Source organism: Urocitellus parryii, chromosome 5 (assembly GCF_045843805.1).
Source record: "Urocitellus parryii isolate mUroPar1 chromosome 5, mUroPar1.hap1, whole genome shotgun sequence".
Taxonomy (NCBI): Eukaryota; Metazoa; Chordata; class Mammalia; order Rodentia; family Sciuridae; genus Urocitellus; species Urocitellus parryii.
The window spans coordinates 88294825-88314325 of NC_135535.1; the positions used below are offsets into that span (position 1 = coordinate 88294825).

A 19501-nucleotide genomic window follows, 5' to 3' on the forward strand; every position below is an offset into this window, starting at 1 on the left:
TTTGTGAATGTTTTTAATCTTTACATTTGAATTGCATTTATTGTTATTAATACAAAGATCAAAGAACCATTAAGAACATAGAAGCAGTCAATTTTACTTACTGCTAATATCAAATACCTACCTTGTTTCTCATTGTAGATTATATTCTTACACAATAGGTCATTATGGCAAAGCACAACAGGAGAGCCCAGGTTGGAAAGAATTTCCTTCATCCAAGTCATCTCTTCCTTAAGAATCTGAGAGCTTGGGATATCACTTAGGAACCTTTTAGTTTTAAAAGAAGAGTTACACCTTGTTTATCTTAATGACATTTTTTTCAAGTTTAAGGATTAATATCTATTTTAAGTAAGTTATTTCCATTTAATTAGACACGATCCTGAATTAATAGATCAATGTATTCCAAAAGCTGAAATACAGAAGATCTTTATAATAAACTAAATATGCATTAAAAAGAAACAAAGCCAAAGTTAAAATGTAGGGCAGAGTTGGGCAAGGTAACACACACCTGTAATCCCAGCTACTTGGGAGGCTGAGGCAGGAGGATCACAAGTTCCAGGCCAGCCTCAGCAACTTAACAAGACCCTGTCTCAAAATAAAAAAATAAAATAAAATAAAAAGGTCTGGGGATGTTGTTCAGAGCACCCTTAGGTTCTATCCCTAGTACGACAAAAAAATAAAGTTGGGCAGAAAAATAAGATTTATAATTACAAAATTGGAGGAAAGAGTAACATAAATAGCTAACAGATAACATTTACTAAATATTATTCTAAATATTCTGCATTTATCTCCATTTTATGAATAAAAAATACAAAGAATTTAATAAAAAGTTTTAAAAGAATATTATTTAAAGTTATAAAAACTATTTAAAAATTAAAAATATCTACTTTAAGTAATGAAGAGTGAATGCAATATAAAGCAGGTACAGTTCCAAAAAAAATCAATTGATTATTGTCTACCATTAATAATTCAAGAAATATAAGTACATTCATATTATATAATTATGTGAACAACAAACTCACGAGAAAATGTCTTAAAATTGTGAGAGTAGAAAGGGCAGGGCAGCATGAGGAGAGAAACTAGAAACTGTGGCTTTTCATTCTATACTCTTTGATACTAATTATTATGCTACATTTGTATCAATTTGATAAAAATGAAATGACAAAAATGGGCTACTAAATTCCTCAACAGTATCATCAGGTGATGACTGCTGTTGATTTACTCTTTTCCTTCTTAATATTTGTCAAGTTCTCTTGATTCTTTCTCTATAATCTCTCAAATTATTCCTTAGTTTTCCATTTTACAATATACCTTTTTTACATTACTGAACTGTATGTATTTTCCCCACTACTGCACTGTTCTCTATAAATAACTTCTAAAAGTAATTCTTATAAGTTCCTTTCAAAATGGAATGACTATTCCAGAATTTCAAAAAAAAAAAAAAAGTACGGAGTTGAGTGGAAATAATAGGGTTCAAAGGATTATAAAGATTATCAACAAGCTGATTATAATCATTCACAAACAAAAGGGAATTTTAATTGTTTTTGTTCTAGATGTGTATTTTCTATTGAAGCAGAGTGTTTTCTCTCTCTTATTTACCATGGTACACTACTTGCTTTTCCAAAGTTTCACTAACCATACAGATTTTAAAGTGTACCTTAGAGAGTCTAGGAAATATAAGCTCAAAACCAACCTGAAGGGCTAGGTATATAGCACAGAGTCACAGAGCTCACCTAGGATTCCATCCTATTCTCAGTACCACATGCAAAAAAAGACCTAAATAATCCCTTTTGAATAATAATAATAGTTTTAATTTGGCATTTATGAAGCCAGGCATTGTTTTAATTAAGCACTTTATCTAAAACTATTCTTATTTCTATTTTATAGAAGAGGAAATGAGTTAAGATGATTTACCCAATGTTACACAGCAGAAATGCCTACTGGCAGAACTAGGATATGATCTCAATCTGGATCCAAGTCTTAGGCTCTTAATCTACATAATACTGTACTCTTTCAACTCTGCATTATCTTTAAAAATTAAAAAACTCTTGGTTCATCATCATCATTTACCTCTCTCCTTCGCACTCTGCTAAGGGATATACTATTAAGCTACATACAGCCCCAGAACATTTCATTTTTCTTATTTAGAGTAGAGCTAGGGTCTCACCAAGTTGCCCAGACTAGCCTGGAACTTGTGATCCTCCTATCTCAGCCTCCCAAAAGTAGCTGGAACAGGCATACACCACCATGCCCGGCCACCTCATTATTTTAAAACGGCTTCCCAAAAAATCTTTCAATAAAATGGCTATTTCAAGAAAGAATTGTCTATTTTTATGTGGTGGCTTCCATAATATCAACACACTACACATACTTCCAAAAGTTTGCCTATTCTAGCTTGAGGAATATAATATCCCTATGAAATTCCAACATTGACAAACCACTTACAAATACAAACACATATAGTTCTGTCCCTCAGTATCTGCAGGGGATTGGTTCCAGGATACCAAAATTCACAGATGCTCAATTCAAGTCCCTTACCTAGGCACATACTCTCCTATGTTTAAATCATCTCTAGATTACTAATAATACATAATAAGGTAAATTATATATAGCTATTATACTGTATTGTGTAGGGAACTATAACAAAAAAAATGTACGTCTTAGTACAGAAGTAATTTTTTTCAAGTATTTTTTATGTGTAGTTGCTTGAATCTGTGGGTACAAAGCCTACAGAAACAGAGGGCCAACCACACAGAGCAGATCAAATTAAACTTTGAAATAATTAAACTTGAGGACAATTTTTCCCTAATAAACTATAAAAATAAACAATGTGGGAGGCCAGCTAGCACATGACCACATCTTATCTCCCCTTCTGATTGGTGTGGCATTGTCGTAGGTCTAACCCAGAGGATAGCCCCAATTTTTAGGGTGTGAGCCACTGTGTCTTCCTGCATGGGCATGTCTTCCTACATTCCCATGGGTGGAGCTATGCTCACCTGTTCTTTTGTAATATTACCCCTTGCCCTGTTTAGGATAGAATGTTCCATGGAAACGCCCTTTGTATATTCCCTTCTCTTACTGTGCCCTAGGGTATGGCCTACCTAGATGTCAGTCAACCTGCTGACAGCAGATGTCATGAAGCTGAACTCAGCCCCCTGAAACCTGATCCCTTGCCTCATTTGAATAGCTTCTCCTCAATAAAAGGGGTCAGCACGTGCTCTTTCTTTCTTTCTTTCTTTCTTTCTGGGGATCCTTAAGGTCAGAGGTGCTGTCACAGCATCCCCAAAGAAAAAGGTATTTCTGTCTCGTGTGGTTATTTTGTGCAGCCCAGTTAGCCCAGTTCCCCTGGAGTGACCCCCTGAGTGTTTTAGTCACGAGCAACCTGGCAAATAGAGTCCCTAGGTGGGCGAAAGTCTGAGTGTTTATGTTGCCAGGAACGCAGCAAACAAGGAAAAAAATTTAAAAGTCCTGCTTGCCTACATGTTCTTAAAAAACAAAGACTTTCTAAATACAAAGATACAGCCTTCACATGTTTTAGATATAAAGAACATAATAAAAATTTCCAATTTTATCAGTAATAACCATACTATATAAAAATACATTCATATTATTTAGATTCTAAATACTGATATATAATTTTTTAATGTAGAAATCAAGGAAATACTGTAGTCAGTTGCAACCTAGGAAGTCAGTCTTACAAAAGCTGTGTAAGACTCCAACAAATGAATGTTAATATTCATTATCTGGCATTTAAGTTATCACAGTAAACTAAGACAACCCAAACTTATCCAATATTACCATACTGTTCCAAAGTAGATCTGTCTTTTCTCAAAACAACTTTGAATTAAGAAGAATTTTTTTAAAAAACTCTCTATGGAAAATTCATAGTAGGGAAAAATGTATGCATTCATAAGTGATCTTTATAATTATTTCTAAATATGTGCTCAATATTTGTTTCTTGCCCCTTTGTGTACCTTCCCCCTTCCGTGGGCAGGATCTTCAGGGGGATAGAGAGGTAGTTACTTTTGTAGTGTCATTTGAAAGTCAAAGAATCAAGCTTTTTTAAACTTCAACACAGAGATAAACAAAATCAAATTTTAATACATAGAAACACTGTAATTACCACCTTTTAGTCCCTATTATAGAGCAAAGCGATGAAAACAATTGCAAATATGAAAGTAGTTTTACCTTTTATTAATGTCTTCATCTGCAAATCCTGTGGGAATGAGAGAGAAATATTTTCCCATCTTGAGCCACAAATTAGATTTTGGGATCCAGCCATTATGTGCATGGATAGCATGGACTTTAGCAAGCTGGCGCGCTATCAGCCTATTTAAAACAAAACAGCATAAAAGAAAAAAATTAGCATCATAAAGTTTACATCTATTGCCATAGGTTTTTCACTTAACTAACCTTTAGTCAGGCTTCTCAAATGTCTCCTAGGTATTTCCATGCATTTCCTTATAAAATCCAGTTTTAGCAGACAAACCCTGCTAAGTCAGACACCCTGAGGTTTTTTTTTTTATCCCCTATCATCAGGTATGTGATGTCTGATTACCCTGGACTACCTTCAGTGAACCGTGTTGGGCTAGTTTAACCAGAATGCCCCTTACTCTTGATGTAACCTCAGCAATTTTTGATCCACCGACCTCACCCATCCTGCTCACTTGGCTATGAATTTCTACTAGCCTATCCTATATTTGGAGTTGAGCCCAATCTCTTTTCCCAAACTACTGTAAAATCCCACTGCTGTGGTCCCTATACCTACTATGATGGTAAAATCAACTTTATCACACTTAGTAAGTATCACAGAAGAATTTTGTTAAGTTATGGTGCCACAACTCAAGAGAGGGTCAGATTCATCATTTGACCTCTCAAGCAGGACCCTAAGTAACTTTGAAGCATTTGTCTTCACTTCTGACCAACTAATGGGCAATCCACTGGTGAATCAGACTCCTAAACTACTGCTCTAGACAAACATCCATTGAAGCTAGCAGGAACAGATCCTGATTCTTTAGATTTTCAATATACATTATGAAACTGGGCTTGAATCCCAGGCTTCATTTTTTTCTTCCTGGGTCTCCTTCCAGACTGGAGATTATTCCATGACTTCCTAAACTGTAAGTCCCTTCCTGGCTATGAGGACTCCCTGCGCTCCCTATGGGATCATGCTTCACCCACAGGAACTTCTCTGATACCCCTCTTATTGAACCCTTGCTAACTAAATACTCCATCAACTCTGTCCACCTCCTTCTTATTTGCATAGTATTGCTGAGGAATTTTATATTACTTGCAGAATTTCTGGTTTTACTGGTCCAGGGTACAGTCAGGGCATCGACCCAAGATATTTAAAAGCTTCCCAAATGACTTTAAAGTAATCACTCACTAACCTGCGATCTAATAGCATAATTTTATAAGATTTTTATACTATCATAAACACTATTGTTCTAATCTACCTAGTTTTTAGTAAAAAGAATCCTGACTTTCCTTAGAAGTTCCCATTTCCCTCATTTTTTGAGTTCAAATGGTTCTTATAGAGCTTACTGAAATAATTGTATCCCATTTGCACTACTACATTTAGGGGTAAACATATAACCAAGGCTTGCCCAGAACATTTCATCGCATAGGCCACAGTGACAACCCAACCTAAGCCAAAGAGAATTGATCCTGCATTCATTAATGCTATTCAGAATATAGAAAGAAATCTATTTTTATGTCAGTCTCATATGTGCATAGGAAGCAATGCACAACTGAACTTACAGTACTAAAGCACCGGGTAACTTGACAAAAAAGGCAGGTGGTAATAAAATCAAAACAAAGGAAAATATGACTACATATGTGCATACACATACACACACACATTTTAAGCTGTAATAACTGGTTTGAAAACTTGAAAGAGGGGGAAACAGGCAACTTAAAGAAACAAACAATCTGCATTACATAAAACTCAAGCAACCTCTGCCAACAAAATCTAATGTCACAGAACTATTTAGTGAACAAGTGAGACAGATAATTCAGGAGATGGGTACAGATCAGAAAAGGTCTTTAAATCCAACAAATTTTATTTGCTATGCTTTTTAAAAGCAAATGAGTAATACTGTTATTTTTCATCGTTTTACCCCCAAAGGATATAGAAGACCCTGACTTGCAAACTATAAAACATGATTTTAGAAGGAGTCCACTTGCTCATCTAGAGTGACTAGAATAACAATTCTAGTGTAAATACTTCAAAAAGGGATAAAATGGTATGGCCACAACTTCAAAAGTACTTACATGTGAATGGAATCTATTAAGTATGAATAGCCACTAACAGAAAATATCAATTAATTTTCAGTGCCTGGACTTTTCTGGCAGAAGGCTAACTAGGGCTGCGCCAGAATTTGAACTGATAATCTGACACAAAAGCCAAGTCCTTTCCAATATAGAATATACCTATAACAGTGCACAAAATTAGTTGGAGTTACATTGAGCCATTGTATTTGCGACCTGAACTTAAGCAAATAATTTACTTTCCCTGATTCCTTATAAGAAAAACAAAAGAGTTGGCCCAATTATATAGTTTTGAAGTTCTCCTTCAGATTTAATAGCACATGTTCCTTAGTACCAAGAAAAAACAACTACATAAAAACCTAATTTACAATAACTAAAAAAATATTTAAAAGGAGGGGCGACAGGTGGCTGTGGCTGTGGCTCAGTGCTAGTACACTTGCCTGGCACATGTGAGGTACTGGGTTTGATTCTCAGCACCACGTATAAATAAATAAAGGTCTATCAACAACTAAAATATTTTCAAAAAAATATAATTTAAACTTTTATATTCAATAATGACATGAACTTCACATTCAAAATTATATACAATACATCCCACAGACTAACATCCCATTTCACATCAATTTCCTCAGTTACAGTAATATAAAGAATAAATGCCTATAAACTATAAAGGCAAAATTTTTCAAATAGGTGATTGTGTAAAAAAATTTCTCAAATACAGTTACTCCTCAAAATAAATTTCAAAAATTATGGCTGGAATTCTGATATTTAGTGTTATATAACACCTTAAAAACATTTTTTGAATAAGGTGATACATGCCTAATCTAAAAGAAAAGGCTTATATTATCTGTGATCCTCATAATATAGCATAATTAACTTTTGCAAAAATAAACACCAAAATTTAACAACTACTGTTCAATATCTTCTATAAATATCAACATTTGCCCTAATTATAAATGCATTTTAAAAATAAAATTAATTACATAACATGCAAAGTTAATATTAAATAGTATCATGTGTAATGTGATTAGATAAAAATGTATCAGCGTGTTATTTGATATGCTAGGCAATATTTTACTATAAATTCAGAATAGAATAGCAGCAATAATATAACAGTAATAATAGTAACTTAATATTATTAATATTAAATAATAGTAATAATTATTATCACTGTTACTATTACTATATAATCTCTATTAATACACATACCATAATACTGTTACTATGTTAATCTCTATTAATAATAGATTGTTATTTTTACTATTACTCTAACACTATGATAAGTTATACTTCAAGAAGCAAAGACAATGTCTTATTATTCTACTTATTCTAACACTCAGCATTTAGAAGATACTTAACATAATGTCTTATGAATTAGAGCCAGTTATTCTGGCAACAGACTCGGCACAGTGCACTGAGAAATTTACCATGAGACCAAGGGATTCTTCCACTATCAGATTCATCGTAAGGTTGATTAAAACTTATTTTGAGGGGCTGGGGCTGGGGCTCAGCAGTAGCGCACTTGCCTGGCATGTGTGAGGCACTGGGTTCTATGCTCAGCACCGCATATAAATAAGTAAAATAAAGGTCTATTAACAACTTATAAAAAAAACTTATTTTGAATTTTTGTTATCTCTGGTAATATAGTTTCCTTACAGTCGTATAGTATATTTTCCTATACAAAATAATCATTCATTTGAAATACTGCTTATTTCTTATGTAAGAAAGCCACTTCTAGTTTTAGTTTTTTCTCAAAGTCTAGAATTTAAGTCAATTTCTACAGATTTCAGAACTACTAGTCTTTTTATCTTTTGTATAGCAAAATTAACAAAGTGTTTTAGTACTTTTAGGCTACTATAACAAAAACATCATTAAGACTGAGTGTCTTAAACAATAACACAAATAGTCAGGTACCTAGCAGATGCCTGTAATCCCGGCAGCTCAGGAAGCTGAGGCAGGAGGATCACAAGTTCAAAGCCAGCCTCAGCAACTTAGTGAGGCCCAAGTAACTCAGTGAGACCTGTTTCTAAATAAAATACTTTTTAAAGGACTGGGGATGTGGCTCAGTGGTTAAATGTCCCTGAGTTCAAACCCCAATACCAAAAAAAAAAAAAGAAATTTCTTTCTCATGGATCTAGAAGTTGGGAAGTACAAGATCCAGGTACTAGTAGATTCCACCATGTCTGGTAAAGGTTTTTGCCACTTTACTGCTGCACCTTTACATGGTCAAAGAAATGAACAAGCTTCCTCAGGCCTCTTTTAATAAGGGCAATAATTTCATTCAGGAAGGTTTCTCTACCATGACTGATTACCCCTAAAAGGTAAGGAGGATCATGAGTTTGAAGCCAACCACAGCAACTTGGAAAGGTCCTAAGCAACTTAGTGAGTCTGTGTCTCTAAAGTATAATATTTTTAAAAAAGAGTTGGGGATATGGCTCAGTGGTTAAACACGCTGGGTTTAACCTCTGGTAACTCTTAATACTATTGCTTTGGGAATGAGGCTTCAACAAAAACATTTTTGAGTAGAAACATTCAGACCATAACAGAAATGAAGGCAACTTATTTACAATAAATCTCCATATGTAAATAACAATTATAGGATCTAGAGATGTAGCTCAATGGTTACAGCACCTATCTAGCATGTATGTGTGTGGCCCTCAGTTAAATCCCCAGAACTGGGGGAAAAAAAATTAATTTTTAAACCACACAACTGAGTCCAATTAAACCATATTACCTACATATTTAAAACTAGGCTTTGGTAAGAGATTTTAAAAATTAAGTATGTCCTAATTCTAAGCACCAAACTCATTAAAATTTCTGGCAAACTGAGCTTAAGCAAAACATGCAATTTGTTAGGAAAGCTTCCATTACAAAAATTAATAGTTTTTACTAATAAACAAAATTCAGCAAAGCTGCAGGATACAAATCAACATGCAAAAATCAGTTGCATTTTTATCCTAACAATGAACAAAAAGAAATCCCATTTACAATAGCATCATAAAGAATAAAATATAAGGCTTTTACACCAAAAACAACAAAATGTTGCTTTAAAAAATTTAGTACATAAATTAATGAAAACACATTCTATGTTTATGGATTGCAAAACAATACTGCTAAACAACACAACTTAACCCAAAGAGATCTACAGATTCGATGCAATCGCTATCAAAATCCCAAAGATGGATCTTTCCAGAAACAGAAAAATCTATCCTAAAGTTCACATGAACTCAAGGTTCCCTGATTAGCTACGACCACATTGAAAAAAGAAGCATAAAATTGGAAATAGTACAATTTGTACTTTCAAAAATGTTTTACAAGGCTGGGGTTGTGGCTCAGCAGTAGAGTGCTGGCCTAGCACATGTGAGGCCCTGGGTTCGAACATCAGGACCACATAAAAATAAATAAATAAAGGTACTATGTCCAACTACAACTAAAAAAATAAATATTTTTTTTAAATGTATTACAGAGCTACAGTAATCAAAACAGTACGGTACTCGCACAACTACAGACATGTAGACAAACAGAATAGAGAACCCAGAAATAAACTCACACATATCCAATCAAAACGATACTCAACAAAGGAACTAGGGACCATTCAATGGAGAAAGGATAATAAATGGGGAAAATAAATATCTACATGCAAAAAAAAAAAAAAGAAAACTGAATCCATTCCTTACACTACATATAAAAATTAACTCAAGTACATCAAAGATCTAAATATAAGCCTAAAACTATAAAAACTCAAAAACATGAGGGAAAAAACTTATTGACAGTGAACATTTTACAATGATGTCTTACATATGACACCAAAAGCACAGGCCACAAAATTAAAATTGGTAAATTGGATTATATCAAAATTAAAAACTGTGCAAAGGACAACATCAAAAGAGTGAACAAGCAACCCACAGAATAAGAGAAAATATTTGCAAATGACATATAGAAAAACTCTGACAATACTTTCACACAGTGTGAAAGTGATAAACATTCAGCATAAACCATACTTCAAATTTTGACCTAGTCCCAGGATAGCAATATGCAATAGGATACTCTCATGCAATGCTGGGCAGCAGCAGCAAACAGATCCCTGTTGGCCACGTAATCACTAAAGATGAACAATCAATATTCCACCCTGAGCTGTGTTTGTTGACCTACAGTGTTTAGTAGGGTGGGTATGTTAAAGAATTTACAACTAATAATATTGTTTCAGCTTAATAATTATTTCATCAGAAATAATTAACTTCTTGTAAGTTTAGAAGAATCTGTATTTGACAAGGGATAATTATTCACAATATATTATAAACCCCAACTCAACAAAAAGAAACAATCCAGCCAGGCGTGGTGGCACACACCTGTAATCCCAGCAGCTCAGGAGGCTGAGACAGGAGGATCAAAAGTTCAAATCCAGCCTCAGCAATCTCAAGGTACTAAGCAACTCAGTGAGAACCAGTCTCTAAAATACAAAATAGGTCTGGGGATGTGGCTCAGTGGTTGAGTGCCTCTGAGTTCAATCCCCATTAACCCCCGCCAAAAAAGGAAACAAAAAATTGTAATTGGATGGTAACAGACATTTATCCAAAGAATAAACATAAGGCCACTAAGTATATGAATATGTGTTCAACATCACTAATCACTAGGGAAATGCAAATCCAAAGAACAATATGATGCCATCTCACACTCATCAGGATGGCTGTGATCAACAAAAAACAAAAGGAAGAGAACAGAAAACAACTATTGGCAAGAATGTGGAGAAAATGGAACGCTTGTACACAATTAATGAGAACATAAAATGGTGCAGCTACATGAAAACCAGTAAGATGCCTCCTCAAAAAATTAAATAGAATGACCACATGATCTAGTGATTTTAATTACAGGTATGTATTTTTAAAAAAACTTTTAAAAAGTAGGGCTTCAAAACTATAGCTGTACACCCCTGTTCACAGAAGTATTATTCACATTAGTTTAAAAAAAAAAGGAAATAATCCAAGTGTCCATTCACGTATGAATGAGTAAACAAAATGTAGCATATAATAATATGGAATATTTTTAATATTTTTAAGCCCTAAAAAAGAAAGGAAAAGCTGAGCTCGAGATATAAATCAGTGGTAGAGTTTATGCTTAGCATGCACAAGACCCTGGGTTCAATCCCCAGTACGTATAAATAAATAAATAAATAAATAAATAAATAAATATTTTTTAAAAAAGGAAATTCTGACATGCTACCACATAGATGAGCCTTGAGGACATCATGCTAAGTGAAATAAGACAGCCACAAAAATACAAATACTGTATGATTCCACTTACATGAGGTACCTACAGTAGTCAAATTCATAGAGATATGAAGTAGATGATGATTGTCAGGGTCTAGAGGAAAGGGGGAATAGGGAGTTGTTATTTAATGGATATAGAAATTCAGACTTGCAGAATGAAAAGATTCCTGGAAATTAGCTGCACAATAATGTGAATGTAATACAACTGAGTTGTATACTTCAAAAACGGTTAAGATGATAAATTCTGTTATGTGTATTTACCACAATTTATATTTTTTGAATAAAATAAAATGCTTATAAAAAAGAAACAGCTCTTGGGCTGGGGTTATAGCTCAGTGGTAGAGCACTTGCCTGACAAACGTGAGGCACTGGGTTCAATCCTCAGCATCATGTAAAAATAAGTAAATAAAATAAAGGTATTGTGTGCATCTACAACTAAAAAAAAAATTTTTAAAAGATATAGTTCTTTAAAAAATCTGACTAAGGCACTTTATTTTCTATTAGCAAATTTTATAAACAGCTGGGTGCAGAGGCACACACCTGTAATCCCATCTATTTTAGAAGCTAAGGCAGAAGAATCCCAAGTTCGAGGGCAGGCTGGGCAACTTAGCAAGACATGTTTCAAAAAAAAAAAAAAGGGCCATCTCAGTGGTAGAGGAACTCTGGGTCCAATCTCCAATACTGGGAAAATAAAGGTATAGACAATAAGAAAGAAAAAAATGGGGCTGGAGTTGTTGCTCAGTAGTTAGAGCACTTGCCTAGCACATGTGAGGCCCTGAGTTCAATTCTCAGCACCATATTAAAAATAAACAAACAAAAGTATTGTGTCCATCTACAACTAAAAAAATATTAACAGAAAAAGAACTGATATGATAAAAAGAACTGGAGAGGTAAAATTTTCTAAAAAAGAAGAACTGAAAAGTACTTTTATGAAAAAGAAAAAAAAATACTTTTATGTCTTAATTAAGATGTTTTCTTTAATGTTCCTCCCCTCACCCCCATTACCGGGGATTTAATGCAGGGCTTCACATATGATAGGCAAACATTTGTATATTGAGCTATACCCCCAGCCCTTATTTCCTACTTTTTATAATAAAATACAAAATATTAGAAAAATCCAAATCCAACAAAGTATAAAAAGAATCACAAATCATGCAAGGTAGAACATCCCAGATATACAAGACTGGTTCAACATGTGGAAATCAAATGATATTATCCATCACATCAACAGGCTAAAGGAAAAAAAAAGAAAAATCACATGAACATCACCTATTGAGAAATGCAGGAAAAAAATATTTCACAAAATCCAAAATCCATTTATCAAAAATTCTTCGGTAAACAGATATGAAAGGAGAACTTCCTCGAGTTGATAAAGAATACATATTTAAAAAAAACCCTTAATGGTAGAATGATAAAGAATATCTACACACTACTACTTAATGATGAGGAAACAAAACTTTCCTACTAAGGAATAATGCAAGCACATTCTTACCACTCCTTCTTAACTCTGTACTAGAAGTCCTAGCCAATGTAATTAAACACAATGCATACATATAATATTGAATGTGAAGAAATAAAACTGTTTTACTTTGCAAATAATGATTACCTATGAAGAAATTTTTTGATAAAAAAAAACTCCTAAAATAAGGAATTATAGCAAGGATAGAGGTTCATACACAAAAGTCAATCACTTTCCAGATTCAGGATGTGGCTCGGTGGTATAGTGCTTGCCTAGCAAGCACAGGGACATGAGTTTGATTCAGATTACCCAAAAGGAAAAAAAAAGTCACTTTCTATATGCCAGTATCACTTTCTATATGCCAGTAATAAGTGGAACATGAAAATAAAACGGAATTATCTTTTAAAGTTGCACCAAAAATGAAAAACTTGGATATAAATCAAACAAAATACAAGATTTTTGTACTATGAACTATAATGAAAGAAATCAAATAACTAAATAAATGGAGAGATAATCCATGTGCATGGATAAGACTCAATACTGCCAACTTGATCTACGGATTCAAACAAACTCAAATAAAAAACCCAGCAAGTTATTTTGTACATACCAAACGACTCTGAAAGTTTATACGGAGTGACAAAAGACCCAGAATAGGCAACACAATGTTGAAGGACAAAAAACAAAGTTGGAGAAATGATACTTCCTGACTTTAAAGATAAGATACTGTGGACTTCGCAAAAGGATAAGCAGATAAGGGACAAAACAGCTCAGAAACAGACCCACACAAATAAAATTAACTGATCTTTGACAAAGGAGCAAAAGTGATGCAATGAAAAAAATATGGTTTTTTCAACAAATGGTGCTAAATAACTAGATATTCAGAAGCAGAAAATGAATCAACATACACCTCATGCCCTCTATAAAAATTATCTCAAAAAAGGATTTAAGGAACTAAATATAAAATTTAAAGCTAAAAAACTCTTAGGGTAAAAAATACAGAAGAAAATTAGCAGAACTTCAGATTTATTGATGACATTTTAGATACATCAAAGACAAAATCCACAAAAGAATTGATAAACTGGACTCAGTAAAATTAAAACTTTGTTTTGTGAAAGATACTGCCAAGAGAATAAAAAGACAGAGAGAAAATATTTGTTTGGCTTTTTTGTTCGAGGAGGGGTAGGCACATTGTTTTGCAGTGTTGGGGATGGAACCCATGCCTTTTGATGCTAGACAGCACTCTTCCAACTGAGCTAAATTCAGCCATAGGAGAAAATATTAGTAAAACACATGCAATAAAGGATTATTATCAAAAATATACAAATAACTCAAAACTCAGCAATAAAGAACTTTTCATAATCTTTTTAAACAAACTCAAATAGAAAAAAACAGAATTTATATGATTATCCTTTGATATACTTAGATGGAATGGTTCCAGGAACCCTTGAACCTCCAGATTATTCAATTCAGTTTTTCTGGATGTTCAATTAAGTCCCTCATATAGAAAATGATGTAGTTATTCGTACATACAATCATACAGAATCACAAACATCATATACAATCCTAGCTTATACTTTAAGTTCTCTCTAGATTACTTATAATACCTAAAAAAACAATGTGAATAGCATATAATGGCCAATTTTACATGCAACCCACAATGTGACAGTTCCATGACAGTACCTCTAGCATGCTTTCTAATAAATCTGTAACAATTAATTCCAAACTACATTTCTTCCTTTACATCTGTCACTGGGTGCTTTTAATTAAACTTTAGTAAAGATTCCCCCAAAACAGGCAAATTTTTGAGAAAAACTGAAAAGTAATTTGGGAAAATTCCTAAATGCTTTTTAATTTTAAAAATTTTCTGAAAATCTCAGCAATACTTGTTACAGAAACTTTCAAACGAAACAGATCATGATAAATCTCCATTAATGAAATTACTAATTAAGCACTAGCTTAGTACAATTGCTAACTTGGTCTAACTAGTTATCTTTACTAATAACATTCTCTCACCTCCTCTATGTTCTGCCCCTGTTCTTTAAAATCCAGTTCAAATGACCTTAGTAAACCATTTCCTAGTTTCCCACATATACACAGTAAATTACTTGTACTTTTTTTAAAATTCTTTTCTGCTGTTCTTTGTATACTACATAGATTATTCGTTCCTGTGAGGTTGCTGTCTGTCACAGATGGTAAATTACTCAAGACAGTGGGGAGTAATTTCTTTTTCCTGCCCCAGACTAGGTAAACATATTCCAATGCCTTTTACATTATCCAAGCAGACAATCTTAATCATAAGTATATAACTATGCTCTAATGAGCCACAGAGTACTGTGGACTTTGAGTCAAAGCTCAATCAATCAGTCTAATATGCAGCCAACAAACTGGACTAACAACCAAGTTTCCTAAAAGTCCAAGACTTTATTCAAGCCTGAAAGCTCATAACAAGAGATCAAAATGTGACATAACTAACTCCAAATTGATAATAACCTATTAATAAGTCATGTTTCCTTTTATCATAAATATACAAAATTCATTTTTTTAAAGGAAAAAAAGCTAAACAATCACATAACAAATGTGCATCTCTATCTCTAACCTTTTCTTTGGGGCCTTGTAACCATGGTTTGTTCACTTATATATTTGATATTTTAAAAAAGTTCATCGTATGCCTAACATATACAAGGCTCTTATTTCCATCCCCAACACAAAACATTTTTTAAAAAATTTATCATAATACAGACTTGTTTTCGTTTTATTTAAGATGGGGTCTCACTATGTTGCCCAGGAAGGCCTCCTATGTACAATTCCCTCTTCCTTGGTCTCTCAAAGCATCTAGAACTACAGATGCATACCACACACCTGGTAACTTTAGTGTTCTTGACAAAAACTACAGTCAACCCTCTGTATTCACAAGCCTGCATCCACAGATTTAGTCCATCACAAATCAAACATATTCAGAAATAATTCCAGAAAGTTCCCAAAACAAAAACTAATTTACTATGTGGCAAGCACTATAATTCCACACATATAAAATATGTAGAATTACCCTGCTGTTACATTCCAAAATTCCATAGATGATCTTCCTCACTTTCTCTCCAGTTCTCTGAGCAGTAGTTGCTTAGTATCTTGTTTACATATTATATAGCAAGGCCTATGATGATTACACCTGTTCTAAACATGCAGACTTTTTAAAATCATTATTCCATGATTTTGTCAATAAATCATAACAACTATTTATATAGCAATAGTATATTACTATATAATATTACTAACACTGTATTAGATATTATAAGTAATTTAGAGAATATTTGAAATATATGGGAAAATATTGTAGATTATAATTTTATATAGTAAGACTTACTTGAGCATTCAGATTTTGTTATTTTGGGGGGGGTGTGGGGGTCCTGGAATTAGTCAACCAAGGACACAAAGAGACAACTATATAGTTATTTTTTCTACTTGAGGTTAAAAAGATTATGAAAAGATTTCTGGGGCTGGGGATGTGGCTCAAGTGGTAGCGCGCTGGCCTGGAATGTGTGCAGCCCGGGTTCGATCCTCAGCACCACATACAAACAAAGATGTTGTGTCTGCCGAAAACTGAAATAAATAAATAAATTTAAAAATAAAAAAGATTTCTGGTTAAGAAAGAAAACTCTACAATAGTCTTAATAATTACTACTTAATTATACAAAAAGGTAGGAAATCAATGGAAAAGTCTGCATTTACTTCTTGGTTATTCACTTTAAATCTGCAAATTTTTTTATTTTTAATAAGTGATGTTATATCACTTATTAAAAAATAAAAATATATATATATGAAGCCCAAATATTTCTCTTTATATTTGCTCAGTAACTTTTCTCAGTAACTAAAGCTTCAATTACTCATTGGTTTTCTTTAAGAATGTACTTTTACTACCCATATGATCATAGGCAAATTACTTAAAATCTTTGCAGCTTAGTTTTCTCATCTACTTAAATGTGATTATATTACCTATCTCCTAGAGTTGTTTTGCTTTGTTTATTAATATACGTAAAGTGATTATTAACAATGCACAGCTCATGTTATATTACAGAAATATTACTCATCTTCATATTTTAAGTCATTTCTCCGATATTTCTTTTTGGTGGTGCTGGGGATTGAATCCAGGGCCTTGTGCATGCTGAGCAAGCACTCTACCAACTGAGCTATATCCCCAGTCCCCCATTTCTCCAATCTTTACTGAATAAATTCTGACAACAATTAACAGACTAATAATAATATAGTCATTACCAACATATGTAGTATTAGTAAAAAATAAATCTTAAATTTTTAATATCAAACAATCTCTTCATTAAAGTTAAAATAAAGAAAAAAGAATAGACAAAATAGGACTCTAATATTCCCATGACTTAGGCACATAGTAAATTTTGTGTGGTCTTTCTCCTACTAAAAAGGCAAAACAAATTTCTCAAGGAGAGCAAGTAGTAGTAAAATTGCTTAGTTTGTGTTATGGTTTAGATGTTCCTCACAAAGTCACATGCTGAAGCTTGGCCCCAGTTGATGGAGCTGTTGGAGGTGGTGGAAACTTTAGGAGGTGGGGCCTAACAGAAGGAAGTTGGGTCATTGGGGAGATGCCTGAAGGGGACTTTGGGGACCCTAGCTCCCTTCCTTTCTCTCTCTGCTTCTGAGTCATCAGGAAATGACAAAAAAAATAAAAGTCTACACATGTTTAGTTTGCTTCTCTTTGCTCCATCACATGCTCCCTTGCCATGGCGTTCTGCCCACAGGCTAAAAAAACCAAGAAGCCAATTGACCACATACTGAAACCTCCAAAACTATAAGCCACAAGAAATCTTTGCTACTTTTGATTTTTTTCAGATATTTTGGCACAGCAATGGAAACCTGGCTAACACAGTTGGGAAGGATTCTGAGGTCTAATCCTGGCTAAAGAGGAAACAGTTCCAATACTAGTTAGTATTGTCTGTCTTAAACAAGGGAGAGGGAGTTAGTAGCAATAAATACTTGCTTTGCCACATGTGTATGCTGCTTTTAGCACTTCAGAACTTTATATGTGAAAGTAAATAATACCAAAAAGGAAAAAAATGGCTATGAATGAATTAGTTATTTCAGAAATAAGGTCTAGAGGGTATGTGGTTAAGTGGCAGAGCACTAGCTTGGCATGTATGAGGCCCTGAATTCAATCCCCAGCACTGAGAAAGAAAGCAAGTCTTGCTAATGTTGTCCAGGCTGACCTCAAACTTCTAGACTCAAGCAATCCTTCTGCCTCAGTCTCCTGAGTAGCTAGAACTACAGAGCATGCCACTGCATCTGGCTAAATTTCAACTTTAAATTGAAATTGGTGTGGTGGCACATATCTGTAATCCCAGCTACTCAGGAGGCTGAGGCAGAATTGAAAGTCCAAGGTCAGTCTGGGAAACTTAGCAAGACCAGGTTCCAAAATGAAAAGTAGAAAGGGCTGGGGATGTAGCTCAAAGGTAAAATGTCTATGAGTGAAATCCCCAGTACTAAAAATAAATAACTACAGTGCTTCCAAAAGCATAATAAATCCAAAGAACAAGGCCTAGCCATGATAATTTGCCTAAGTAATATTAATAATTTTTAAGTTACTATCTAAATTGTTAGAAGATCTGCAGAAGTTTAGAAAAATTTGAGAAGACATGGGGGAATATTACAAAAGTTAACACCTAGTACTTAACATATACCAAATGATATTTTAAACTTTTTAAACAGACAAGTGGAGTACCCCTCATCAGAATTTCCAAAATGCAAATCACCATTCCAAATTTGACACTGAAGACCAACATGACGCCACAAGTAGAAAATTCTAAATTCTACCATGATCTAACATGATGGGGGTCAGTCTGTCAAGTCAAGGACATTCTAAAAATAATATATAAAATTACCTACAGGGTAAATGTATAAGCTGTATATGAAACATAAGTCTAAATATGATATAACACAAAATTCATTTAAGTTCCATCCCCAAGGTGTCTCTTTATATATACGCAAATGTTTCAAAATTTGGAGAAATACTTCTGGTCCCAGATATTCTGGATAAAGGACACCCAACCTACACTTCTGTACTAATAAATTCAATCCTTACAACAGCATTATTATTCCAATTTTTTAGACAAGGAAATTAAGGCACACAAAGCTTAATACTGTGCCCAAATTCATTCAGCTCATAAAGCTGAGGCAATCTGGCTCTATAACATATATTTTTTTTTTTTTTTGGTGGGGAGGGGCATACCAGGGGTTGAACTCAGGGGCACCCAACCACTGAACCAAATCCCCAGCTCTATTTTGTATTTTTTATTTAGAGACAGGGTCTCATTGAGTTGCTGAGTACCTCACTGTTGCTGAGATTAGCTTTGAACTTGCAATCCTTCCACCTCAGCCTCCCAAACTGCTGGGATTACAGGCATGCGTCACCACACAGGCTAAAATGTACACTTAATTAAAGAGGTAAGCAACCTAATGTCGAATTTCAACATTTTATCTCATTCCA

At 33.8% G+C, this 19501-nt stretch overlaps 1 protein-coding gene across 1 annotated transcript in view; it reads right to left on the reverse strand.

The window, feature by feature from the left end:
- Nucleotides 1-19501, reverse strand: part of Etnk1 (ethanolamine kinase 1) — a 63110-nt gene that overhangs the window by 22957 nt on the left and 20652 nt on the right. The window contains exons 3-4 of the mRNA XM_026392337.2: nt 4186-4326; nt 122-264 (exon numbers count right to left, since the gene is read on the reverse strand). Coding sequence (XP_026248122.1) covers nt 122-264; nt 4186-4326 — 284 coding nt within the window. The remainder of the gene's footprint in view (nt 1-121; nt 265-4185; nt 4327-19501) is intronic.